Source organism: Pseudopodoces humilis, chromosome 8, assembly GCF_049639895.1.
Source record: "Pseudopodoces humilis isolate 2021_Gansu_Grassland_sample_001 chromosome 8, ASM4963989v1, whole genome shotgun sequence".
NCBI lineage: Eukaryota > Metazoa > Chordata > Aves > Passeriformes > Paridae > Pseudopodoces > Pseudopodoces humilis.
Window position 1 is genome coordinate 25,349,099 of NC_142207.1, and position 27,660 is coordinate 25,376,758.

Consider the following 27,660-nt stretch of genomic DNA (forward strand, 5'->3'; position numbering starts at 1 on the left):
GAGCCTCACCACTAGCACCAAAGGCTGAAGCCCCTACTGCTTGGCAGCATGCATGGGGGACCTGTGGTGGGGCTCTCTCTGAGTGGTTCAGGAGGGGCTGCTTCCCTCCCATCCCATCCCTGGGGCTCTCTGCTGCCAGGGCACTGCATTGTGCTCTGAGGCTCCAACAGGGCCCCTGGGAGGGCCAAGCCTGGGGTGTTGTGAGATTGAGAGGCTCTGCCAGCTGCTGTGGGAAGAGGCAGGAGTAAACTGCCACTGCCTGATGGAGAAAACAGGATTCAGTTTCAGAATGGACCCTGACAGATGAGTTCAAAAGGTGTGAGGAAGCTGAGAGAGGGTGTGGGGGGAGATGAGAGATGAGATAAGCTTTTTTTTTCCTTGTTGGAATTTTAGTAATAATAATACTAATTAGGATTTCAGAGGCATTGGACACCTTTCATCAAGCCTGAAGCTCTTTAGAGAGGAATCCTAGGGGAATCTTTTTTCCATGTGTACAACTAGAAATGTCTCTTGTCTCCATGGCCTTTGAACGAGTTTGTTATTGACAGCATTAATGGGGGTGGCTCAGCAAATTTTCACCATCGTATTTTTTCCTCATAGCCTATAGGTAGGGTGGAAGGCTGCCAATGCAGGAGGATTCAAGCTTCCACAAATCTGTTTCCCTGCCTGCAGTACTGGGGAGTTTTACTCAGAAACTGCCTGACCTGCAGCTTGAGGGTCTCCTAAAGCTTCCACCTATTCCTGGGAGATGGCAGTGTGTTTCCATGAGATTTCAAGCCCTTGGGAGCCTAACAGAGAGGCAGCATGATTTCTCAAAGTTCAAAATGCAGTTATCCGCCTCCCTTGCAAGTGTATGCACACACTCACATGCTCTCTGGGACGATTCCTGGAGCAGCCAGGAGTCATAATTTCAGACCCACAGATTACATTTGCAGGCAAGCTGGGAGAATTGTGCATACACATATCTATAGAAAGACTAACACTGTTAAGTTGGTTACCCTGTTGGGATTGCATTTGCCTCTAAGATGACAAATAATAAAGTTAGTAAATTGGGGATAAACAGGATATAAAATCTCATCAAAAATATAGGAGAAGAGTTGGACAGGATGGGCATTTAAAGGTCAAGGTTGTCACTGGCTCAAGTGGTACAAAGTGATGTCAGCTGCTGGAAGGTGGATATCCAGAACCCCAGGGGTAGAAATCAGCTGAACTCCAGTGATTTCAAAGCAAATTTTCTGGATTTGCATGCAGGATTTGGCCCTCTCATTTTCCATGGTGAAGCTTGAGTAGGTCTCTATTTCAAGGTTTCTACTTAATTCTTTTGTGGATTAACATGGGGGGGAAAAAGTGCGGGTATCAGAAGTCTCTAAATCTCCTTCTATCTCTTCTTCCCTCCAACATTCCCTTCTTATTTAAAAATAATTTGAAACGATCTCTTTTTGCAGAGGCTCACAGCTAAAATGTTCCATTTGCTGAGCTTTCCGGTGTTCCCCTTTCACTGCTGTCCAGTGCTATAAAATGAATATATTGCATCCCTTCCCAGTTGCCTTAGGAAGCAGTCAAATGGCTGCATTCCTCAACTGATGGATTGGCGAGTTCCTTTCTTGCTTAAGCCCAGACAGTGTTTTATGAGCTTGTCTCATGATAGACTTGAGACACTTTGAATTGAACAAAATCCTAGTGCAAATCACAAAAGCAGTCTTTAAATTCTACTTCCCTGTGTTTCTACTTTTAAATGAAATTTTAGTGAAACTGGTTAAAGTCCTCAATGAAATGTTCGGGGGACTCTCCGTGATTGTGTGAAATCTCAAGATGTGGATGTGGGTAGTGCTCTGGAATGAAATGTGCGTGTAAGAGCCTTGTATTGTTTGGGTGTGTTTGTCCATTAATTTGTTCAGGAAGCCTTTGAAGCTTTATCTTGCAATCCAAAGCAAACAGGCTTCTGCTAAAATGATCTATGCTACTGGGGATAAAACATCTAATCTTGTTAGCTTCCTCTGCACTATGTCTCTCTCCTTAGCCAATGGTTAAACTGTATGATTTAAGTCCAAGGGTTCATATTTGTGTTCCTGCCTCCTGCAAAAGTTGTGCCGTGTGCTTTGGACTGGGAGCCCCTGCCATGCCAGCTGTGTCCAGCCAGGGTCAGAGCTCAGGGAATGAGGCAGGATGAGCATTAATGGTAATGAATCCTTGGCAGAAGAGATCTGTTTGTCTCCTCCATACCAGGGTCTGGCAAAGTGCTTGGACACGCATGGACCTTGAAAAACTGTGATCTTTGAAGAGCTATGTGACTAACAGAACTGAAACATGGGTTTCCTTGCACAAGGGCTCAAACCAAGTTCAGCAGCTCTGAGAGAAATGGGTCATGTATGCCAGCACCTGTATTTTGCTGTGCCACCAGAGGGTTGGAAGGGCAAATCTCCTCTGCCCAGCACTGAATCCTGGGACATGGAAATCTTCTGAAGTGGTTGAATGAGAGTGTGAAGTTGGACTGGAGGGCCTCATGCCAGGAAGAGAAGTGACAAGGCTAGGCAGTGCATCTGCCTGCTGTGGAACGCCCACATCTCTCTCCCTTGTTCCTTTGCTGTCCTCAGAGGCTGTTCTTTTCAAGAAGCAGAGACAGTGATGCTGCTGCTGCTTCTACGGCATCCACAACATCCTAATTTTTGAGTGCAGCCCTGAATGATATCCCAAAAGTAAACTGAGCTCAGCAGATCAAAACACATGGTAGTTTTTTGCCGGACACTACAAGCTCTGAGAGGCTGTAGTATGTATGTTTGTTGAGAAATGGGCCTCTCTGGTGATGATTATTTCTGTTACAGGCAGAGTTGGCTTTAGTTTCTGTGTGGAAGGTCCAACAATAACAGTGAGCCCTGCTCTCCTGGGGTGAGGGAAATCCAGAGGGGTTTAATCGGCAGGAAATTCAAGTAGGAGAATGCCCTGCTCCCGGCCTAAGGTTTCACCATGTGCCTGATGAGCTGCAGAGCTGAAAAACCCCAGGTGTGGGTGAAGGTTCCTGGGGCCTGGCTGTTATTTTTGGGTCCTCTGAGTGATGATTGCTTATTGTGGCCTGGGGGAGGCAGGAGGAGACTTTGTCAGCCTGGGTGTCTCCAGCAGGTCAGGGCAGATGAAAGAGGTGTCTGCCCCATGTAAAGGGTGAGGAGCTCAGCTGTTGATACTCGTATCAATGGGAAACTTTGGAGCTGTGCACTGTACAATGCAGCATTTGCAGGATTTTGCACCTCATGACCTTCTCCAAATCTTCTTTTCCCACCCCTGTGGCTTGGTTGTCATCCTCTGGTATAGTTCCCTTGTTGGGGTGGCCCTACATGGAGGAGGTTGCAGGGATAATTTATGTTATGGTGAGCCATAATGAAAAGGGGGGTCTGCAGATTTCCCAACCTGACCATAGTCTACTCCAACGCTGCTATGGAGTACTGACCCCCCTAGCCTCCCTTGAGGAGCCCTGCTGCTCTCCTGTGGCCTTGTTGTTGGCACAGAACTCCGCTGGCCCCCCTACCATGTGGACTGGCAGGGGCCCCAGCAGTTTGCTTTCAACGCCTGCATTTTGCTTACTGAGCAACGGGATGTCCCACGCACCTGGCAGACTTGGCTTGTACTTCAGAATTTAATTTTAATTTTATTAAGTGAATTCAGGGCTGGCAAAAGCTGCTGAAGCCCATTAGCTATGGAACACATCTTGCTTCCAATGCATACAGACTGAGCAGTAGCCATGCCACTAACCTTCCCTTTTTTTTTTCTTTTGCATGGATGAATTACATCAGTTTGTAAGAATCCATTTACATAGAAGCTTAAGCCTCTACTGTATACATAGCAGGCCATATTTTATACAGAAAGACATTGGTTGGCATGACTGCTGAGTCAAACCCTTTGCCCATCAGTGGGCTTGGTGATAGATTTTTTGGTTCTCATTGCAGGTGTTCACCTGCTAGATACCTGTGAGTCAAAAGAGAAAAGGTCCAATGGAACAATTACAGAGATATTAAAGTAATTTTGCCTCTTCAGATAACTCTAAGGAGCTTCGAGATCCTGGTGTGCTATTGCCCACCACGTGGGCAAGGCAGCACTACTGAAGTAGCTCCCTTCATTTCTGTGGACCTTCTTGGGCAGGAATGAATGAAGGGACAAAATGTGTTTCTCTGAGAGACACAGATAAGCTTTCCTGCAGGTGGGAGACTTTCACTGCTCCAGGAAGATGGTGACATTTTCCTGGTGATATAACACCTGAGGGATGGGGCTGGTGCTCTTGTTTACTCAGGGGGTTCACCTGCTTGTCCTGTTTTGCCAGAGAGACCTCAGCTGCACAGAGCTGGGCTCCAGCCCTTCTCACTCTGGCTGTCCTCACTGGCACCAACAGTCTCATCTGGGCACCAAGCTGACCTGAAATTAGGCTCAAACCTAATGGGTTTTCCTCAGCTCAGTCCCACTGAACTGCGATGGCCTTGCAGGGCAAGGGAGAAGTTTCAAGGTCAGGGTAGAACTGTGTTTCTGCTCCTGAGTTCATTTGTTTGGGAAGAGCTGGAGCAAGCTGGAGGCTGACACCTCTGCTGACATGACAGTTCCCCTCCAACTGGTTGAGTTGCAAGGGCTCACAGGGTGTTCACGGTATCCAGCATGAGTAAGGGGCTAGCAGCTTCTGAGTGGTGGGTGATGTTGGTGGTATCAGCCTAGCGGGTAGCATGTGTGTGAAAGCTGGAGAGACGGGGAGGGAATCACGAGGTGTGGAAGGATTGACTGTATTTTCATTGTTTTGAGACTTTGCCCTTTCCAAGAAAAATAATCTGCAGCTTGAATATTTTTCTTTGCTGGAGGGGGTGGACATGTGTGCAAACGAGGTGTGAATTTTTATGAGAAGGTGTGAAAGTGCGTACATGAGTGAAGTGTGAATTACACGTCTATTTGTACATTGATGTCAACAAGTCCGTGAATTTCTTCTTTTCACGTGAATGTCTCTTTCTCTCCCTCCCTCCAAACCCACATAAACACATGTGTGGGCAAATATGCCTTCCTGAGAGAAGATATTTGTGCAGGAATGTAGGTTTGTAAATGTTTGTGTGTTGAGCAATCTCTCCTGTGGAACAAAACCAGATGTTTTTTGGTATTCTCAGCTCTTCATGGCAGTGCTGCATTTTTTCCCCTCGTATTTTTCAGGATACTTACAGGATTATTTTAAGAAAAAGGGAAGGCTGCAGATCTGCCTTTGGGTGTGTGCGAAGAAAGTTATTTTGAAGAATGAATGTGTTAGAGGGCATGAAAAACACGGGGGAAACTGAGTGTTTTTCGCAGCAAAGGAAGCCTTGCTGGCCCATGAAGAGCCCTCCTGTTGCCCTTGTTTTTGCACAGGACACGTGCAATTTCTGCAGGCAGCGTGCAGGCAGCAGGTTGTTTATTCAAAGTGCTTTTTTCCCAGGAAGCATTACTGCTGAGGGGTCCTGCCTGATTCCTGCTGCTCGCCTTGGCCCTGGCAAGAGGCAGTTTGAGCACAGGCTGGGGTGTCCCTACTGAGAGCTGGTGGACTTGTGACAGCCTGGCAGGGGATGCCCCTGGGACCTGGCAAACCCTATGGCAAAGGAACAGAGCCAGATCCACAGCATGGGGCTGAGGCCACACAATCTGCACTGCTTTGCTTCTCCTGGGTGGTCCTGGGGCTTTGCAGTGAGTGCTGCTGCAGAGGGAGAGGAACATCCCTCAGGACCAAGGCAGCATGAAACACTGGAACACACCTTTTGCTCATGGAGCTGCTGGGATGTGTGGTTACCCTCCTGTATCAAGGGTGATGCTTCTCTGTGCCTTGGCTCCCTCGAGAGTGTGGGATGTGCTGCAGCCCCCGTCTCAGGGTGTGCACATGTGGGCCTTGGGAAAACCCACTGGCACCCTCCTGCATGCCCAGGGTCCTCCAGTGTTATGGGGATAACCTGACAGTGGGGACATCCCATGAGGGTTTGCATCCCACACCGTACCCCATTCTTGTTTCAGGGAGAGGACTTAGCACAATGTGGGACCAGGGTCACCCCGTATGCCTGCCAGCCTGCCCTATGGAAGGACTTAGGGTTTTGTTGGGTTTTGCCCATTTTGGTGGGTTTTGGGTGTTTTGCTGGGTATGTAGAGGCAATGCTGTCTTCTGAGGGCAGCTGTTGCAGCCTGTGGGCCTGGGTGCTGATACAAGGGGGTGGCAGGACACACAATGGGGGCTCCATGGAGAAAGGACTTTGACATTTGTAGTGCATTATCAAGTGACCCCGTGATGCAGATTTTCCTCGCAGCAAGTAATGCAATAATAAATTTGATTTGCAGCATTCATGAGATTAAATGTTTTTTTGATTATGAAATCACCCTCTAGGGCCTGTTCTATCCCGAAGCTGAGAGAGCTTCCTCTGTTTACCATGCAGCCACTGCCAGCCATTTGTGGGCTAGTCCCACAAAACCACCACTGCTGATTATCTGTGTCTGCAGCTCCAGTGGATGGGTTAGCTCACAGGTCTGCTGAGATGAGTTTGCTGGGGCAGGCAGGCTGGGGAGGGAGAGCAGAGCAAAAACAGAGGGGTTTTCATGGGGCTGCAGGCTGGGGCCAGGAGGGGCGGGTGCTGTCTTTAGCTCTGCCACACAGTGTGGGTGGGCCTGGGTTCACCAGCATCCCTGACGTGCCTCAGTTTCCTTCCCTGGAAACTGAACAGCTTTCTGCCCTCCTGCAGATGGATTGAATTTGTAGTGTCCAAGTTCTGGTGTCTCCTGAGACAGCTGTGGGAGACTGACACAGAGCAGCTTGCAAAGGAGGCAAAAGAAGGGATAAAATGAGGCAGCTCCAGATGATCTGATATCAATCTGTCTCTTACTTTATGGCTCTGTAATTGCCTTGGCAAGAGCATTCATTTCTCTTTTCTGGTCTGTGTGAAATGTGGTATGTAAGTGTGGCAGGAGGTGGAGGGGAGAGGAGTATGTTTGTTCTGCAGAATAATTCTCCTTGCCCAGAGATTAATATCAATATTGGAGTACCGAAGGGATGTCAATGGCCTGGAGAATGGTCTTTATCAGACCACCCCTATCAGTGGCCCAGGGAGACCTGCTGTGCACACCTGATGCCCAGAACGTGTTTCAATGCCTTGTTCACTTCTGTCTCTGCAGCTCAGCCATGCGGGGGTCGCCTGAACTCCAAGGATGCCGGATACATCACCTCGCCAGGCTACCCCAACGACTACCCCTCCCACCAGAACTGTGAATGGGTCATCTACGCCCCTGAATCCAACCAGAAGATTATCCTCAACTTCAACCCTCACTTTGAAATCGAAAAACATGACTGCAAGTAAGAGCCTTCCTCATTCTCTCTAGTACATAGTTACCTCTTCTTCCTGCTTTTGCCTAGTGGTCTTGTACTTCCTTGCACTTGAAATTAAGCACCACCCTGAGCCCCCATAGTGCTGCATCTCCTTGCCTTTAAGGAGCAAGAGTTGCCTGTGAGGTTGTAAGATGCTGCTTTGGACACATGGGATGAGCCTACTCTGCAATGAACCTGTAGCTCTTGGTCTGACACCGCCTGTGAAAGCAAGACCAAACTGGCTTTCAACCTGAGTTTGACTTTGGTTAAAAGGCCACTTGTTTTTCTGTGTCAAGGCAGCCTCCCTGTTCTTTCAAACCATGCTGGGAAAGCAGAGCAATTTCCTGGTGTGTAACTAGGCAGAGTCATGGCTGAGAGCCCTGTGGCTGCGGACACAGGTGTGGGCCATGTGAGGCTGGAGGTGTGGTGGTCTGAGCTGTTTGGGCTGGATCTGACTTCCCATAGTAGTTTTTCTGCTATGTTTGGTGAACTGGGGGGGAGGGTGGTTTTGTTTGTTTTTTTTCCCTTCTAAGAAAAGGCCCAGAAACTAGATGTCTGGAAAAAACAATTAACAACTAGTAAAGAATAATTAATGGCATCAAAGGGTGCCATAAAAGGCTGAGTTAATAACATGGTCTCAGCAGACATATAAACCTGTGGATTTAATCTGGAATCCATAGCCAGCTACAAGGATGCCTGAGTGTGAAGGAGCTTGGGGTCTCCTAAAACAGGTCTGACATAGCAGTCCTGCTAGATACACTGGTCCTGTTGATTAAAAGGGGGTTGCATATGGAGAGGGAAATTCTGTTTGTAAAAAAGGACAAAGGAACAGGGGAAGCATTTATGGGGCTGCAGAATCAGTCCTGTGGAGAACAAAGAATTCAGCATGGGTTTGATGATGTACTGAAGGTTATGAAGTGCAGAGCTGGATCCTCAGCTATCATAAATCAGCATAGCTCCTCTAACTCTAATGAAGGTGTGCTGATTGATGTCATTTGGGATCTTGTCACCCCCTACAGATAAAGCCCGGGCTAATAAGGCTTTGAACACCATGAACTCTCCCTGAAGTCACTGTGTGTGCAAGGTGTTTAGCAGGATCAGGCCTGTGTATAAAGAAGTGAGAAGGTACAGAAAGGCTTAATGTGGGCATAGATGAACACAACAAGGACTTACAGTAGATGGAGAAGTTGCTATCAGATTTTATTGGTGCTTGCATAGGTTGAACTGCACAGCCTCCTCATAGCTGATGCAGTTCTCCCAAATTCACAGTAATAAAAGCTGTATAGGCCCATATTTGCAGTCTGAGGAGTATGCCATATGTGTTGGTCAGGACAGTGTTGTGTGCAGGGCAGGGATCAAACTGGGCAGGAGGGACTCCAGCTTCTGCCTCTTCAGTGTGTCAGGCAAGTTGGTCAGAGAGCTGGAAATCTCCATGGGCACCAGGCTCCACCCATAGGAAGACATCAGTTTTAGCTCTGAGCATCTTGTGCAACTTTTGCTGTGTTTTACTGCCTGTGAGATAGCGTTGTCTGGTCCCAAACTGCAGGTGATGTGTGCAGCAGGACTGCCTGAGCACTGGGGGTGTTGGTTACCCCTTTGCTGCTTTCTGCTTTACTGTGGCAATCTTCTGAGTGGCTGCTGTGTGGTCTCATTATTTCTTTTTCTGTGTGTAGGTGCACAAGGGAACCTTTATTAAAGTGAAATATGATTTATCCACTGTGCACTTGAGCTTCTGCTGGCCACAGCTGTGAGCTGAGTGCCAAGCTGATTTAGGGTACCTGCTCCCTCAAGCCAGCACTGAATAGGAGTGGATTTGAAAGAGCTTCATGGACAGTGCTTGATAGGAAGTGTAACAGAGCAATGGAAACAGTGCATGATAAACATGGCCTGAAAGAAATGGATAGGAGTGAGATTTTTTTAAGTGACTGACCAGAAGGAGGCAAATATGGATACTGTGTAAAGCTTGAACATTGATACTTACATTACAATACATTAATAATAGGTGACTATCTGGTGATAAATCTCATCTGAGTATCAGAGGGGTTTTTATGAAGAAACCAAGACCTCATTGCAGCTGCAGGTGTGAACCTTAACAGGAACAGGGAATCAGCATCAAAGACACAGTCTCGGGGCAGAGCTCTCCTTTTGACATCTCATCATTAATAAAGAGCACATTCACATCAAGGTGACAAGCAGATGGACCCATGGAGCTCGATCTCTGGGCAGACAAGGTCCCTGCTCTGCTGCTGCTACCTGGCAGCTCTTGGAGCAGCAGTGGGGCCAGTTTCCAGCTGCCAGAGGGAAACACCATAACGCCTTCCTCTGTTGCTTCTTTCAACATTTCATTTTACCTTATTAGGCTAAAGTTTCTCCCTCATAAAGCATAACATTTACATTCCTAAAACCCATTTGAAAGCCTACAAAAATGCCTCCAAAAGTCTTTAGTTTTACTCTGTTCCTTCTGGCCTTCCTTGTATCTGCTTCAGATTTCCCTTTGGGACAGGAGGCATTTCCTCCTGTGTTTTGTACGATGCCTGGCACCCTGGGGACCTCTGAAGAAAGGTCAGGGATTTCCCCATGGCCAGCAGCTGGCCGGAAGGGGCCTACGAACTTGGTGTTGCCTTAATGCCAGAGAAAGAGCTGGCTGCAGAGAACAGCTTTGGCAGCCTGGAGGGTGGAAGCATCAGCCAGGGATGGATGCCCAAGGTGGCAGCCAGAGGTGGCTGCTCAGTGCTGCTTGTTGCTATTGTTTTCTGGAGGCACATCTGGGCTTTTAATTTTCAGCTGTGTCCAGCTGCATTAAGAAGTAACTGCACTCTATCACCACCACCATGAAAGGAGTAATTTGGTGTAGTCAAAGCCCCAGAACATCTCTCTCTGAGTACTGTAAATGTGCTCTGAGGAAGTGTCTTGCTTTGGCAGAGCGCTAGGTTAAGATAATTGGCCTCCTCCTGCTGTTGTGAGTGTTGTGCACCAGCAGGGATCCCTGTGGCAGGGAGGGTGGGCATGCTGTGACAGGGAGGGAGTATGGGGCTCCAGGCCATTGTTGGTGCTGTCCTGCAGCTGTGGGGCCACAGCAGTAATGACAGAGCCAAAAGGGAAGTTTGATGCTCTGATAAAAGATCTGTCAAAGTATTTGGAAATGATCATCCTAGTGCCTGGCTGTTTGTTCCCCTCTGTGCTGCGAGTGCAGCTGTAGCTGAGGTACTGCACCCCACAGCACTGGAATCTGTTCAATGAACAGGGAAGTGGCATCCAGTAGAAAAGAGCAGGCTGCTGCTGTGGTGAAATGTTTCCACTCCTGTGTGGTATAGGGGTTGCTGGGCAGTCTTGTGTCTTGTGCATGCTGGGGTTTATTTGGAATCGCAGGAGTGACCTGAACCATTTGCAATAGGTGGGCAACAGAGACAGCTGTCCCCTGGCTTTTGCAGTCATGTAGCTGAGCTGTCCACTCCTTAATTGCCATTTTGCTGTTCTGTCTGCACTGCTTGCTTGGAAAATCCAAGTCCAAAACCTCAGCTATGTGTGAGTCATTACATTTATGACCAACTGCCTTTTTCGTTTGTCCCCCCTTCCTGCTGCTGGTCTTCTCTTTCGACCACTAAAAGCTCCCTCCTGCATTTGGCTGCTGACTCTGCCCCCCCAGCCACACTCAGCTGATCCTACCAGAGGGTTAGGCTGGGGGTCCACGTGCAGCAGAGGCACACTCCCTCCAGGCTGCAGTGGACATGCTCCTGCTTCCTCTGCCAGCAGACGACCTTCCATCTGAGTCATAACATCTGCTCCAGAGGAGCAGTATTTTTAAAAAGCCTGACTGGTAGTCAGGCCATGTCCAGTGGATTTTTCTGCAGCCATTTCCAGCACAAGCTGGAACTGGTTTGCAGTCGGTGGGATCCCTGCCTGGGAAGGAGTTGGGGGACCGCTGCCGTGGCTCGCAGCCCCCTCTGGTGGCACATGCCAAATGCTGGCGAAGGTTTCTGGAGACAGAGGCCAGGGACTCCCAAAATAGGCTGGGGATGACAAACTGGAAATGGGCTGCAGTCAGGCTCTTCCTTCTGACTTTGGGTCCCACTGTCAAGCCCAGAAGATTTCAAGAAACAGGAACCAGGGCCACTATCATGAGGAAATTTATGCACTGGTCAGTGTAACCTTCTAAATTCCATAATGGTGCCAAAAGAGTTGAATCAAACACAGCATCCTGATGTGTGCTGGATACAGGGCAGGCATGGCAGGAGGAGACACGTCTGCTCCCAGCCTGAAGAGCAGAGGGAACCAAGATTAGGCCAGGGAGATAGCACGCTCCTAGAACCCATCCCACAGAGCACTGCTGGCCAGGGGACACCGGCGGCAGCAGGCTGGTGTTCCTATGCCACAGCACAAAGGGTGACACATGCGGCTTGGACAGCCAGTGCAGCATGGCCATCTCCTGAGTGTCCAAACAGCTGGGCACTGGAACAAAACAGCTCTGCATTCTTCCTAGAGAGCCACAGAGACACTGGCTCAAATTCCTTTGAGCTGAGATGGCAAGGAGAGCTGCATCCAAACCCAGTACCCACAGCCAGCCAGGCAGCTGGGGGCTGCAGCATTCAGCCTGCCTCTCTTGCCATCTTCTTCAAACAAGAGCATAAAACTGTGAGAAGCCATCCTTCCATCAGTGAAGGTTAAGAGTAGACAAGGCAGCAATCATGGACAGCTAATTAGTAAATGCTTTGAAAAGTATGCATAATTAGCTTATTAGTAAACATTTTAGAAACAATGCAGTTCATCTTGTGATTGGCAAAATGCTTAGAAAAGAAATACATTTGGAGCACTAGAGAATGCCAGGAGTTGGAGGGGCTCTTTGATAGGATGAGAGGGAAAGTGGCTGCATCTCCTGAGGCACTGGGGGAGTCAAGCTTTAACTTTGCAGTGAGAGGAAGTCAAAGATGAGATGTTAAGGAAGGCATTTGCTTGCTCATACGGTTGTGGCATGGGTAGCCAGAAGCAACATTTCTAACGTACAGGAAATAATTCAGTCTGGGTAACATGACACTGCAGCTCAACTTGTCTTCAACTGAGCTTCCACTGTTTTTTAACTCCATCCAGCATCCGCTGTATGGTTCATAATTCCCATCGAGCCCAGGTCATTTTCCAAAATGGAACATCAGTGAATGAGTTAGCTGTGACGGTGAGACCAGCCACATGAGTTAACAGCTCCAGGTTGTTCACATCCCTCCTCTCTGCTTCCCATCTCTGCTTGCTCTGTGCTGTGCTTCTCTATGCCCCAGAGCCTTTCCCTGAAGGGACAGGCCCAGTCCAGGCTCTGCAGAAGGTGGTGGCCCCAAATACACTCTCAGTGGGTCTCCTATGACCCACCAGCTCACTAACATCCGGTGCATAGGAGTCAGATCTCATTTTGCACCTTGTTTCCTGTTGGCACAATGACAAATTGAGGCCCAGCTGGTGACACTGGGAACAATAGGATTAGAGACAGAGACCTCTCCCCCTCCTTCCTGCTGTTGAGGAGGAACTGGTAGTGGTGGTGGTGTAGTCACTTCTTAGCCTCTCTGTCCAGTGAGGGAAGGAACACGACCCCAAAGCAGCTGGAGAGGGAGCAAGCACAGGGCTGGCTGTGGTGACTCCTGATTAAGTGGGTTCAGAATTCAGCTAAAAGTGTCAGAAACATGTGCCTTTTTTGAGCAAGCACTGTAAGCTACATTCCAGCTCTAAATCCCTCGCATCTTTGCAGACCCTACTCAGTGCAGATGCTGTAGGATAGGAGTGGAGCAATCCCACTGGTATGCCTGATAACCAGTGTTGAGGTGCTCCTGCTTTCAGCAGAGCCTGAGGCCCTTGACTATCTTTGCAACAGTGCTCCAGCCCACGATGTGACACCAGATGACACCCATCTCAGAGCCTCACCCCAAACTGGTTTCAGGAGCCTAAATAAATGTCTGTGGGACTATGAGTCTTAGTCATATTTTTTGTGTTGTCCAGTGGGCTTAGCAATGCTCTTCTACATCATGGGTTTGTTGTCTGGATGCAGGAGTTAGGTTTAGTGAATGAAAGGGGGGGGGGTGCTAGAATGATGATATAAACAATTATCCTATTTTTTTCCTAAGGACTAGATGCAAAGCCTAGTAAAAGAAATGCAAGATTTTACCTTGATTTATATAGGAGCTAGTTTAGCCTTTTAATGAGCAACTGTTTGACTTAGCTACTTGCAGCCTTTTTAATTTATATAATCCCTATTGTCAGGCTGTAACAGGGGACTGGCAGACTCCCCAGCAAATTTAATTTCTGGGAGTTGTGAGATTTGGGCTCTTCCCCTTCCCTGCTATTGATTTACTGTTCCTGCCTTGGTGAATCACTCAAAATTCCCTGTGTTATAAAGAAAAGAATCTCTGGACATCTGCAGGCATAAAACACAATCTAGATAGCAACAGTGCAAAGCACACTCCTTTCCAAAGGTTGCTGAGCAGCAGCATCACACAGGAGTAGGTCAGAGTGCAGCAGAAGACGACCAGTTCATTCTCAGTCTTTTCTGGCTGGGTGAGAATTCTGCAATTAAATATGAATGCAAAATAAAAAGAACAGACTGCAAAGAGCAGACTGAAAACAGAAGAAATTTGTGGTTGCTCTTGGCCAGAACTCAGCATAGAACATATTTGAAAGAATTGGGGGAGGTTAGGTTTTAGTCTGAGGCAAGTTCTCTGTTTGCTTTAAATCGAGCGGCTGCACACCACTGTTGAATGGCAACGTAATAACATGTTGCAAACCACAGTCTGGTGATCCTGGAATTCCTTATAAGTTAATAGCAGTCATGGTCCACTAATCACAGCTAGGATGTTTTAAGCAACTGTCTTTGATATATCAGTTCAAGCACACCATTGAAAGCCTTCCTTTTGCTGGCTTAGTGAGTAGATCAGTAGATCATGAGAAAGAGTGAATAACCTAGGGTTTTTCTGTTGGTTTCTCACCCCACCCCACTGCTAATCCCAAGGAATTCTTGAGATCTACATCCAGCCTTAGTGAGCAGTCACAGTACGGTAGTATGGTGTGGTTTTAAAGTAACACTGGGTCAGACATGGAGATACTATTGTTTAATGAATTCCTCGAAGCAGAGCCTGAAGCAGCGGGGTCTGACAGGAGAAATCCTCTGCCAAAGACTTCGTTCTGCTACAAATGGCACAGAAACTAGGAGGGTGGCTGCTCGTGTTATGTGACTGCCCCCACCTTCTTGCAGCAGTACAGAAGCCACGGTGTGAGGAATCTCTAGAGGTGTAGTTCTGCTTTCCTGAGGCAGGAGTACTCATCCACTGGTGGTGGGAGAGCCCCTGTTCTCAGCCCCGTGCCTGCTGAGGCCATGCTGCATGCAGGGTGTTTGCATGGGAAGTGCTCCACGTGTTAGAAACCTCCAGGGAAACCTCAGAGCTGGGGTTGTTGATGGATGTCCAACAAGGAGAAGTGCTCCCCCCCCACTCCACCGGCAGCACGAGAGTTTGAGGCATGTGCTCAGCTTCCTTCCTCTTCTGTGAGTGTTGGTATGAGGTTTCATTTACATTGTTATTTTGCAGCGAGAAGGAAGGTGTAATGATTCTCTTCGGTAATACCGATGTTTGGCTGTTAATCATGGGTGGGAACAAGGTCTGGGATCTCCATCAGCAAAGGGGACTGACTCACCATTGATCTATGTTACCTGCATCTCACCAAAGTTTTTTGACCCATTTGATTTCTTAGTTTTTCTTTTGTGGAAACCCTCTGATTTTTCTGCCATTCGGGAGCAAAACATCTCTCTGTCTTTAAATATGGCATATGGGGATTTCTTCAGATGTCCAACAACTCAATTGAAGGAGACCTCAGGAGACCTCTCCCCTTCCTTGTCCCCCTTCTCAGCCTGTCTTTTCATCTGCAATCTGGAGATGTAAGGGCTATAGTAATGGAGTGTCAGAGGAAGTAATTGATTCATCACACGCCGAGAGAGGAGTCTGTTGCCTTCAGTGTCAATGGAGCTGAACCACAGCCTGGAAGGGTGAGGGAGGCTTGTAAACACTCCATGGCTGAGCTGGCAGGACAAAGCAGACACAGTGCCACGGCTGAACGGGAGGGTGACACAAAGGGTTGCTTGAAAGAAAATCTTTCTGAACAAAGCAGTGGCAGGGTCTTTGCTTGTGGGAGAATCAGGGACAATCCCGTCCCCATGCTCCCAGAACACACTGAGGAGAAAAGGTACCTACCAGCCTCATGCAACATCCCATTCCCTTGTCTCTGTCTCCCTCTTCTATCTTGGTGTGGCTGCCTCTCTGACCTGCTGTCCTGGGCTCATCTCAGGGGTACCAACCAGCCCCTGCCAGCAGCTAATTCCTCCCACACCCCCAGATAGTCACTGCTGTCACAGAGAACCGTGTGGGAGTGCACAGCAAGGTGTGGCACGTGTGTGGCACAGCACTCGCCCTCGGTCAGGCATTGACTGTGCTCAGACTTGGCTTGGTTCAGGTGGCTATTGAGCTGTGAGTGCCCATATTTTGAGGAGAGAAGGGGGTAGGAGATGCTGTGCTATGCAGTAAGCAGGGAGGGATCAGGCAGGTTTGGTGCACTGTTTGCCCCAGAAACAGTTCTTACCACAAGCTGGCACAGCCAAACTGTGGGAATGCCCAAAGAGTGGAGGCTGCAGGCCAGTCTTGGCAGCAAAGCTTTACTCACTTGTGCATCAGCTAAGGCAGCATCTGGGCTGTGAACAGGCTGTGTCTGAGAAAATGTGGGGTCAGAAAGTCGTCCTATGGTGGGCCAGTCCCAGGGTGACCATCCATCATTAATGAGGGATGTAGACAGCCAGGAGGGTGAGGGTGGGCTGGTCAGGGCTCTGTTCTTACAACCTCCTTTATACAATTGGTGCTTAACGAGGTGTTTATTTCAGTTTCGTGCTGAAAAAAAAGCCAGTGCAAATGAGAGATTGTGGAAAGCCCAGCTACCAAGCTCTGATCCCCATCTGATCCCAGTTTTTAGACTTTCCTTTTGCTTTTCACTGCATGTTATGTCTAAGGCCATGACTGATACTGCACCAGCAAGGTGTGATGGGACATCACTCACTCCTCTGGGAATAAGGCTGGCCCAGCAGGCCATGTGAGCATTCCCTAATCCTCACCAGCACCCTAGAGCTTGGATAGCCTGACCTCAGCTCATCGCCATCTATTGCCTGGGCTGTCAGGCACTGGATCCCATCAGAAAAGGGAAATCTGTTCCCCCACTGCAAAGAGATCAAAATGAGCATTTGCCCTTGCCTTCTGCCTGCTCTGCTGCTTTTCGGCAGTAAATTTTCTCTTTGTGGTTGTTATGTTTTATTATATTTATTTTTTTTCTTTCTGTTAGTGATCAAGTGCCTGTGAGTGGTGACAGTAAAATGACATAGAAACCAAAGTCTAATTTTTTCCACAGATGGATTGTAGCAGAAGGAGAAAAGTGCAAATGCATTTTCTCAAGTGTCCTGCGTTTCGGGGTATGAAAGGGTTGTGAGTTGCTTCAGTTCCCTCAGAGCAGCAACAGAAGGCAGAATGCCATGGAAAAGGGGGCTTATTCTGATCATGCTTTATATATTTTATTCCTGATTTCACCATGATTCTCCCCCCACCAATGAACACCAAAGACATCTTGCAACAAAAGACCCCCGTAGCTAAAAATAGAAGAGTGAGGAATTTATAGAGATGGTTTTGGAGACAGAAATAAAATTAAACAGGCATGTGTAACTCCTGAACAACAGCCTGCATAAAACCCCCGAAGTGCACATTAGCACATCTCTTTTCTTATATAGCGGTCGGTTTTCCAGACATGCCCCAGATGAGAGCACTTCTCCACTCCAGCGCGCCTTTCCGCAGCGATCTGGCAAACGCAGCTTGAGGGAAGCAGCCTGGGGATGGATGAACGGCAGAGCCCTTGCTCTCCTGTCTCAGGGGAGGGCAGCAGTATGCTAGGAGCTGAAATTCCCTCCTGAAGCAGAACTTGCCTCAGGAGCACTTTGCAGTTATGTTTTATTCCTCCCTTTGCACAAAGTATTTTGGCTACCTTTTTCCCTCCCCCCACCCCCACATAAGTTAGCGGTAACTGCTGAAAGCCTTTCCCATCAACAGTGCTTGTAAGGGGGTGAAAACAACAATCCAGAGTAGAAATAGAAGCTCTTTGTAGTTTCCAACTTTCGTCTTCAAGGCATTTTTGAAGAAGTTTTCAAATCTAATAGAGTTGTTCTTTCTCCTTCTCTATTTTTCTTTTCTTTTTTTTTCTTCCTTTTTTTTTTTTTTTTTTTTTTTCTTTCCCTTTACCTGTATAACTGGATTTTTTTCATTTCTCAGAAATTCTGGTCAGTTTTTTTTGAGGAGATAAGAAAATAATCCAAAGCACAGTAGAATGATTACAAACCCCCACAATACTGTGATTACACAAGACATAATTGGAGACAACAAATTCAAAACTAACTTCCCAGAAATCCTAAGCAGTTTTGCCTGTGCCATCACCCCCCACTCCCCCCACATCAGCCTAGCTCTCCTTCTGCTGCCATTGGATTTTTGTCATTTTAGTCACTGAAATCCAGTGAAATCCCTTCAGATTCAGAGCAATTATAGCACACTTCTCTCTGTTGGTGCCAGAGTCAGTTATTTCCATAAGGGCAAAACAAGGGCAAGCTCTGTGAGCATCTTTTGCCTCAGCATAGGCAAAAATGGCCCCAAAAGGTCGAGACTGAGAGATCAGATTCATCTCTGCATTGTTCAGACACTCAAAGCCCAGATCTAGTCAGTAAGAGTGATTTAAAGTACTTCTGTTGTCAGTGCAGAAGAACAATTAATCCCATCCCAAGCTGCGTGTGAGAAATCTGCTTTCACTGAGAGCAGAGGACATTTAGTTGGCTAAACCTAGATGTGGTACAGGCTTTTTAGTTCTGTGCACAAATCCACATCAGGGCCTGTGTCTATGAGGACTGATTCTCTTCTCACACCAGGATAAATTAGGAGTGATTACCCTTAAAATGATGAGTTACACATGTGTGAAACCAGTTCAAGTCAAAGGAGAATCCAATTCATCTGCTGTATTTATAATTAATTACCCTGATTAAGGGCTGGCAGCTAAGATCAAACTTCATTGCTCTTGTTTCATCAGACAACAGCGGTGCTTGCCTCTGCTATCAAGGCTGTAAAAAAAAATAATTTAAAAGTCCTCAGTAGCTTCTGGAACAATTTAACCTCTGAAGGGTATGTCCTGCAGTTGCTCAAGATTGTGTAAACATCATGGAAAAGTTTTTTTGTCTTTTGCAATGTAACCACCCATGAAATAAGGATTTGGTTGGAAGGTGGCATACAAAAGAGCATGAAGATGGGCGGTGACACAGAAAGATCAACTAAGCCAGCTAGCATGTAATGGACATTAATTCTATCCGCCTCTTGATTGCACAACAAGCACAGAGATGCTGGCTCACCATTTCTTAACTATCTCTATGCTGCAACTGCTATTTAATTTCTAAGAAACTGCCTGTTCTTAGAGGATGTTCAAAAAACCTTATGCTTTTTATAACTATTTCTGAGAAATAAACCTCGCATCACATTTTTAAAGGGGGAACAATTGCATTAACTAGCTGCCATTGTGGCTAAGCACAGGCCTTCCCCAGCTTCCTGCAGAATATGAACACCTGCCGAATTTCACTGGAATTGCAGTTTCTCTTCCTCAGCAGTCATTCAAGACACAGTGACACATGGTTCAAGCAGATCAGAGGTCTCGAAGGCTCAGGTCAGCCCTGGGCATTCCCAAATTTAGGGCTGTTGGCATGCAGTCTGTACCTATTTGTCTCCCTGTCTATCTAGGCCAGATTTGTCCAATATAATATAATCTCCCCAGTCAAGACTGGCTTCTATTCTTGGCTGTGCCTCAAACTTCCTGTATGACCTTGGGGCAGACTCTGCTCCTCTCTGCCTTCCTACCTCCCAGGGTCTCGTGAGAATCCCATCATTACTGTTTGCCAGCTGCAGTCATGAGCCCCATGGAAACGCCTATAAATAATAGCTCCAAATTAAACATTGGGGAAGTTCAGGTTAGAGCCTTGCCTCGCTCTCCAATCCTCGTAAGCACTGGAAACCGGGCTTTGCTGAATGCAAGCCCTCCCCTACTTCAAATCATAGCTCTAGAGAGAGATGGAGAAAGCTGCCAGCTAGGTCAGAGCTTGGCCAGTCCTCCTTAGGCTTTGAAGCAAGGCTTGCACAAATTTATGTATTCAGAGGACTCATGATATGGCTGAGAACATATAAATGATTTGTTCCTCATGTTTCATCCCCATCATGATCTCTGTCCCTGTAATGCCCTTGAAGCATGTTTCAGGGGGGAAGGACTCAGCATCTCTTGGGACCTGGGCATGGAGGTCAGCGGGGTTGTTGATTTTGTGTTCAGCAGTCTGGGTCACTAAACTGTTTGTGTTGTGTGTCCTCTGGGGAGGAGCACCCAGAGAGAGGAATGTCACAGGCTTTCTGGTGCTGCTCCCCACATAGGTTGTGGCATTTCTGGAGCTCAGCAGTGCCTGGGTGAGCACCTGGGAGGTCTGTCCTGTCCCCAGGGGATCATGGAGCACAGCTCAATGGTCAGGGAGCAGATTAGCTATTTCACAACAGAAGAGGACTGAAAAGCTGGAGGTCTTCTCATAATCACTACAGCTGGGGGTTGTTTGCCTTTGTTGCACCTCATTTGGGGAGCCAGCAGCAAAGTGACGTAGGAAAAATAGAAAGGAAAGCCTGGGAGGCAGAGAGGTTGACTGGAGGAAAAAGTAAGCAAACAAGCATGAATAATACAGGCTGTAGAAGTGCTTTATAATTAGTTTATAGAAGCTTTCTTAACATCAGCGAAGCACTTTCTGCTAAAAAAAATCTGTGATAAAAATGCAGCAATATTTGTAAGCATCATACATTTTTCGTTTAATTCTGTTAAACAGCTTCAAGAAGAGCTTCTAAGGCTTGTATTTCCCTTCTTTCTCAGCCTCCATTGCCTGGGCAGTTAAAAGCACTTAAGCATTGCCTCCTAGCCTCAAAACTCCCTGGTGAAAAGCTGTTTGAGGTGGTTTCAAGCCAGCTCACTGGCCTTCTCACTCAAGTGGCAGCTCAGAATATCTTACCATTGTGCCACTGGAGGAGCAGCCAACTGTGGTCACCTTCCCGGCAAAAGAAGAGCTGGCAAATCAGTCAGTTATACTTGTGGGTTACAGAGGTTGCACCCTGCCCTCACATGTTTATGCTTGGCTCCTTGGAGCAATGTCTAGGTGGAGAGAAGTGGCCATGAAATGTGCTTGGAGATGGCAGCTTTCCCAGTGGAGGTAATGCCAGAGAGGTCAGCCCACAAGAATGTTGGTGCATGTTGACTGGAACAATGCAAGGGTTATACGAGTGAAATGCAAATTGCTGGGCACTGTATGAGGCAGTTTGAACACCATTGCAACATAAGTATGTCCTGCCCAGCTGTGCCCTAAGCCATAGTTATCTGAAAATGAAATGGTTAGAATAGAAAGCATGGTTGGGTTTTCTTCCTTCCAGTTTTTCTTCTTTTTACTCAGGGGAAGAAAAAAGTCTAGAAACCATGCTTAACCTTAACAGGAGCAAAGATTTGGCCAAACTGGATTGTAATGTGTCCAGTGACCCAGAATGAGGAGAATGGAGTTTATCAGGTTGTTTATTTGAGGGCCAAGGCAAGGACATGACTGAGGCGCATGGTCCCAAAAGAATCTGTGGTGGGGATTAGCTGGCATTCTTGCTGAAGTTTGAAAGTTTAACAGTTTTGATTGGATGTCTTTGGTGTTCTGTTTTGAAAGCCTAAAGCTTAATTGCTGAGATGCAGAGGAAGTAGGGGGTCCTGCTTATCTGGGCAGGTGCTATCTCCCAAGTGTAATACTTCCCCAAATCACACTCTGTTTATGTGACCCCAAGAAAAAATTTTGCCTCATGCGGAGCAGAGGACTCGGGCCAAGATTTTTTAACTAGGGAAGAAACTCTTACACATTTATATTAATTTTACATTTGGCAAAAAATGATTTCCTGACCTTCTCTTAAGGGTTTTTTTTCAGTTGTTTTTAACATTTGATTTATTAAGGATTAGCTCCAGTATGAGAAAGCTAAGTTAGATGCTTGAATGAAGCCAAATAGGGCTTAATTTAAAAAGGCAAATATTTCCTGATGGTTTACTTACTAGATGCATTCTTTTAATTTTCCATTTACAGATTGCCCATGAGCAGATTGCAATATTCCCTAATTGTATGTATTATTGGAAGTCTATCACCCATTCAATAAGCAAAAATTTCTTGGTCCAGGACTTGCTTTTGAAATTCCAGGGCTCCTACAGAACTGTGTGGTTTGAGGAGCTATGTGGACAGCATGAGGATATTTGGTGTACTGGCTACAGCAGCAGGATCATTGCAGTTAAGTAGCTGAAGCCATGTACTGTGTTGGCGAGGTACAACCCCACGAGGACACAGACAGATGTGATTCCCTGGGATGCAGCTAACCTCTGCCTGTGCATGAAAATGGCAGCTTTTACAGTCCACTCCATTAACTGTGTTTTGCCAACATTCATGTCATTGCCAAATTAATTTTTTGCCACATACTCACAATTTCACTGGTAGCCAGTAGTTCTGCGGCACAGATGTGCACTTCAGATGTGGAAGGGCTGCAAGCACGCTGAAAGCAAGTAGTTATTTAGAGAACAAAATGTCCCCGCTGTTTGCTCAGTACTACTTTAAACAAATAGACAAACAAGCAGGAAAAATTTCTACTTAGAAGAAGCACTAACATTGCCTTCTATGTTCCTCCTCCCTAGAGAGATGGTAGGATGAAGCCACACATGATGGACATTAGTGGGGTCATGCAGAGTGCTGCTGACTGGTGTCAGGGTAATAAGGGGTCACAAGGTGATAGGGGCTAGGCAGAGCTGAGGAGGAGAGAGCAAGGGGAGCAGATCTTCATTTGCATTGCTGTGTGTCCACAGACCAGCTAAGCCAAATGCTCTTCCTCTTCGAGTGCCATTTCTCAAGACCTTGGCCAAGCCAATTGAGTCTGTAATGAAGTTAAAGGCTGGGCGATTGCAGCTAGTTGAGTGCTCGGTCCAGCATAGACAGGACTTTATCTGCAGGCATTTTGCTTTTGGCTCTCAGCCTGATTTAGTCCCAGAAAGGAGTGAACCCAAAGCCGTCTGGGCCATCTTTCTTTGTGGAGGAGCACACTAAGTCCCTGTAAGTTTGTTTTGAGGTTGTTGCTCGCTGATATGTGCTTTGCAGAGCAGGAATGAGTCACATGAGGATCATTCTGTATCCAGCAAGCTACTTCTCCTTTCAACTCTTCATTCCCAAACAGAAGATCTTGTGACAAAGAAGAAAGGCAGATTCCTGGCAGCCTGGAAATGCTTTTTTCCTCCCTGGCCCCGTGAGGAGAGCTGTAGCATGTTGTTCAAACAGGTTGATACAAAGCAAATAAACAGTCCTAGAGAGACGGTCAGTTTCTGTAAATAGCAGCGTGCTGGCCAGAGAGGAGAGGGGCGGGAGAACGTGGGTGTTAGAAAGCAGCTGAAGAACAAGATGTACATGTAAAAGCTGTTTGTTTCTTCACAGCACGCAGAGCCTGATACTACTACCTTGCCTACTCATGGCCTAGAAAATACGAAGGGATGTGTGGCAGTTTCACCTTCCAGACAAGCTTTGCAACAAGCTTTTGTCTCTGCACCAGGAGGCAATTCTTCTAACCCTTCACATTCCTCCCCCAGACCAGTCAGACACCCAGGCCAGTGGGCAGGTGGAACATCTTCAGGTAGGGTTTAGCAAAGGCAGGTTACAGGGTGTACAAGATCAGCAACAGCAAGTGTGGGTACCCACCTCTTACACAGAACTTCTCATCCACACAAAATCTTCATTAGCACTTAATAGGAGAGGACTAATATTAATGTCCAAGTGCTAAGTGAGTGTACTTACCATGCTTGCTAAAGGACTAGTGTGGTGTCAATGCACAAAATAGCTACCTGCTCACATGGACTGAACATTGACGGTATCACACTTGGTACGTGTGTGGCCAAGTCCCACGTGGATACTGGAATAAAGTGAGCTCTGCCAAACAGCACAATGGCACTTCAGAAGAGAGGTATGGGGAGGAGAGCAGCCCCAGGAGAGTTGTATCTGAGCTTCTCCCATGCCAAAGGAGTTTTGTGGAAATGGAGGTAAAGTGTGTCCTAAATTTTGCATGTTGGCTGTGAAGGTGAAGCGGATTTATGTGCAATAAATTAGTGATGTGAATGGCAGCAGAGGAAAGGATATAAACGTAGTCAGACAAAAGACAAAACATGTTTTGGGGTGTGTGGTGTGGTGTGAATAAGAGAGTCCCAGGTACCGGTCTGGAAGACATTCTGTGAAATATGCAGATACCAAGACTGGTTTTTGTTTGTACCTGGCATACTGAGGCATCTCCCTGACAGATGGTTTCCCTGCCATTTCACCTGCCTCCGCAGGTACGACTACATCGAGATCCGCGATGGGGACAGTGAAGCGGCAGACCTGCTGGGCAAGCACTGTGGGAACATTGCCCCCCCCACCATCATCTCTTCTGGCCCCTCTCTCTATATCAAGTTCACCTCAGACTATGCACGGCAAGGTGCTGGCTTCTCTCTGCGCTATGAGATCTACAAGACAGGTGAGTGTCTGAGTCAGTGCCTGTCTCCCAGACTGTTTGATACAATTATCTTCATCTTGAGATGCTTTGACCACCTTTTCAATGTGATTTCTAGCATATTTTCCAGAGATAACTGGCGTTTTTTACTGACTTTTTTTTTTTTTTTTTAATTTAAGCAAGTCTGCACATCACATTTCCAAGAAGTTAAAGATGTTAGTGGCACATTACAGTGCATTTTTGGATCACGATGTGGCAATTAAAGCAGGGTTCCTCCTTAAATGCTCTCTTGATTTGAGGACTGGAAGCATATATCTTTACTCCCTGGCATGTGTAGAGCTCCTTAGGGCTCAAAGGGGATTGTCCCTCTGTTAGAAGTGCATGGAGCTCCCCCTCCTGTGGAGTTGTGATTCAGGGTTGATCAGTGATGCTGTGTTTTCTCTCCATGGATGTGAGGTTTGTAACTGGGGAGCTCTAGTTTTCAAGTGACTGCTGTCAGCAATGCTGTCAAAGTCTGAGGCAGCACCTTTCCAGGCTCATATGAGAGGAACTGCTCATAATTCTGTTTAATACTGAACTATTATCAAGGAAAGAAAAATCTGCTCAAAGCCCATTTAACAGTGTTTCTGTCTAAATATTTGCCAGAATTTTGTGCCTGGGAAGAAAGAGGCTTGAAAAAATAGCCCCTTCTCTGTGTGCATTTGAGATAGGTGTGCCTGCATGCTGAGGGAACAGGAGAGTGTTTCGTGTGGGTATGCAGGCACCTGCCCTGCGCCCTCATTCCTTTGGTGATGTGTTGGAAGACAGCACATGTGGCTTTCAGTCATTGCATCCAGCACCAAAAACAAAGTCTGTGCTGTGGGAAGAACCAAAAAGGTTGCTTATCCAGCCTCTCTAAAGAAAAGATGGGGAGCACAGGCAGCAGTGCCCAGGGGCCCTGGGCCAGCTGTGCAGCAGGCAGAGGTGCTCAGACAGCCACAGCCTCACCATGGGAAGATGTGAATGTGGAGACTGCTGCAAGAGAATGAGACCCCCTAAATTAACTGTGAATCAATGAGGACAGGACACATGTGAAGGTTCAGATGGATGAGGAAAGTGCTGTTGCTGGCGGTTGCCTGGACTGCATTACTGGCTATTGAGCTGTTGTGCAGCCAGCTCACCACCACTGTTAGTTTATGGTTAGGATGCAGCTTAGTCCTGAAAGTTTAGTGATTCAGCCAGATATTGAGGTTTGCTAAGACCAGTTGCCATCACAGAGGATGGCAAAGAATACAGGTGGGAAGACTCAGCTCAGCCCCCCTTGCCTCTCTCCCCCTTCTCAGACCTCCTGTGAGCCCAGCAGACTGTGCTGGGCTGTGCCTGACCTCACACTGGGTCCATGCCCTGACTCGGGGCATGAGACAATGTGGAGTGGTCCGGCTGGCTGAGGTGGCCCGGCCACGCTGTGGGAAGGAATGGCAGGCAGGAACCCATCGGTCTGGTTGGGGGCCAGTTAGGGACCAAATTTATGAGGAAAGGAGAAGTTGTTACAGGGAGGGAGGAAGAGGAATGAAGGGGTGATCTGGAGGAGAGCAGGTATTGGATGGAGGCTGGAGCTGAGTTTGTGTTCCTCAGTGGAAGTCCTCACAGTACTGCCCTCAGGTCTGGAGTGGTGCTGGGGGCTCCTTTCGCCACCCCCACCCCTGCAGACAGCCATCCTCTCTAGATACAGTCACAGCCCACAAAATCAAGCCTGGCAAGGCAGGTTTTGGCACAGGAGTGTGGATGAGCCCATGATCAGGGAGCACTCCCAGCCCACATCTGCCCAGCCCGGACCCTGCCAGGGCTCCAGAGAGGGCAGTGCTGGGTCCTGCAGTGCAAACAAGCCCTGCCTTCTGCTGGCAGGCAGACAGGCAGGCATGGGCCAAGTGTCCCTCTGAGCTGCCAGGGTAACCAGCAAGGGTGTCACCAGCTTTAAAGGTCATCAGATTGTCATTGTCCACATCAGTAAAGGCAGTAGTGGCTGCAGATTTCTTCTGTCTTAAAGGTGACCTAAAAAACCAACTCTTTTCAATGGAGCATTTATTTCCCCAACCTGTGTTAAATTTCCCTTATCACTGTGTGGGAGAGGAGCAATCTGCATACAAACAGCCACATACCAGTCTTTGAATCCCCTGATGGGTATCAGTCAGCAGTCTGGGCTGACAAGAGCTGCCTGCCCAGGCTGGTGCAGCCTCCCTGCTGCTCCCTTTGTGAGTCAGTTTGGCAGGGCCGGCCTGAGCTCCCCAGCGCTGGGCATCAAAGTCTCCTCTCAGGCTGGCCTGTGCTGCCGAAGCCAGCATGACTCCCGTTGATTATCTGCGGCTTCCTTATAAAAAGCTGATCACTGTGTTTGCTGCCATTAGGCAAAATGTAGACAAGGATGCCAAATGCAATAAGAGCTCCACATGAGGAAACTGTTGTCTAATGTGGTGACATAGTTACACCTTGCTGTCTCTAGAGGACAGTCCCTGACTCTGGGTTTAGCCTTTGATTTTCTCCCTAACTCGGAGCTTGTGGTATTTTCTCTACTTACCTGTTCGTCTTTCAGGTTGTTTGGAACGGAATACACCCTTATCCCTGTTCATGGCATTATGCTGTGATTTGTGTTCGGCCTTTTTTTTTTTTTTTGCCTCTGCATTTTACCCCACAGGTTCACACCAGAAAAGCTGGCTGTTCATTAGGTAGTCAATTAAGAGCCTCTCCTGAGTAGCTCTCCAGCCAGGCACTGCATAATGCAGTGCAAGATCCTGCTATTACTGCGGGCTGCTGGCCTGACTCCATAGGTTAATGCTGAATTGAATAACAAGTCTCCCATTAGTCCTGGGAGGGCTCGTGCTGCCGGCGCAGAAGGGTTTCTAGAGGAGAAGGCGAGTGTCCCAGTAAAAGTGAAGCAGAAACCTTTGCGAATGCCGGCTTGCAGCAGTGCCCGGCAGCCTCTCTAACACCCCCTTTCTCCTCTGATAGCTCCAGGCTTCAGATTTCTGTTGCCTATTGTCCTGGCAAGGGTTTCAAAGTCACCGTGGTATGAATATGACACAAATTCCCCTTTCCCCAACCACCCGAGGCACCTTGGCTGTATGAGAGGGGGCACCGAGCTGGCCCGGCTGCAGCCGAGGCCAGTGCTGAGGTCAGCAATAAATAAGAGGCAACATTGTCTGTCCTCCCCCCCACGCAAAGGTCTTCCTTAAGGATAGAAATAACTTGCATTTCTGGTGTGGATGGCTCATTCTTTTGAAAAAGAGGGCTCTGTTCCTGCTCTCAGCAGAGACCCCCCTGCCACAGCCTCTGTTATCCCCACTCTTAATGTGGCCACGTTGTGGAGACGTATGCTGGAGCTGGCCCTGGCCCTTGTGTGGGTCTCGGGGTGGGGGGGGGGGGGGGGGGGGGGTGCTGCAGGCTAACTGTGTGCTTCCCAAGGGTTTGCAGCAAACAGTGGAGACATTGGCACCCTCCCACAGACCCTTTCACTGTGTAAATATTTGTGCTTCCAGATTTTCTCAAGAGGAAACTGAGGCACATATATCTGTACTGGAGGGCAGGAGTTTGCAGGAGACTGGCCCATGGGAACAGCCTTTCTAAAAAGAATGCATCCCATTACTCCTCTCTGCCCTTCTGCCCCATCCCAGGCAGCTGCTTCCCCAAACAGGGCCCCTCTGTCAGATCTGG

General features: G+C 47.7%; 1 protein-coding gene across 5 annotated transcripts in view; it reads left to right on the forward strand.

The window, feature by feature from the left end:
* Positions 1–27,660, forward strand: part of NRP2 (neuropilin 2) — an 89,205-nt gene that overhangs the window by 4,772 nt on the left and 56,773 nt on the right. For 4 of the 5 annotated variants that reach the window (XM_014249321.2, XM_005519876.3, XM_005519877.3 and 1 more), the window contains exons 2-3: positions 7,144–7,321; positions 23,816–23,997. In XM_014249321.2, coding sequence (XP_014104796.1) covers positions 7,144–7,321; positions 23,816–23,997 — 360 coding nt within the window. Of the gene's footprint in view, positions 1–7,143; positions 7,322–23,448; positions 23,528–23,815; positions 23,998–27,660 lie in introns of those variants that run through there. The other variant, XM_088058499.1, reaches the window with a different exon arrangement.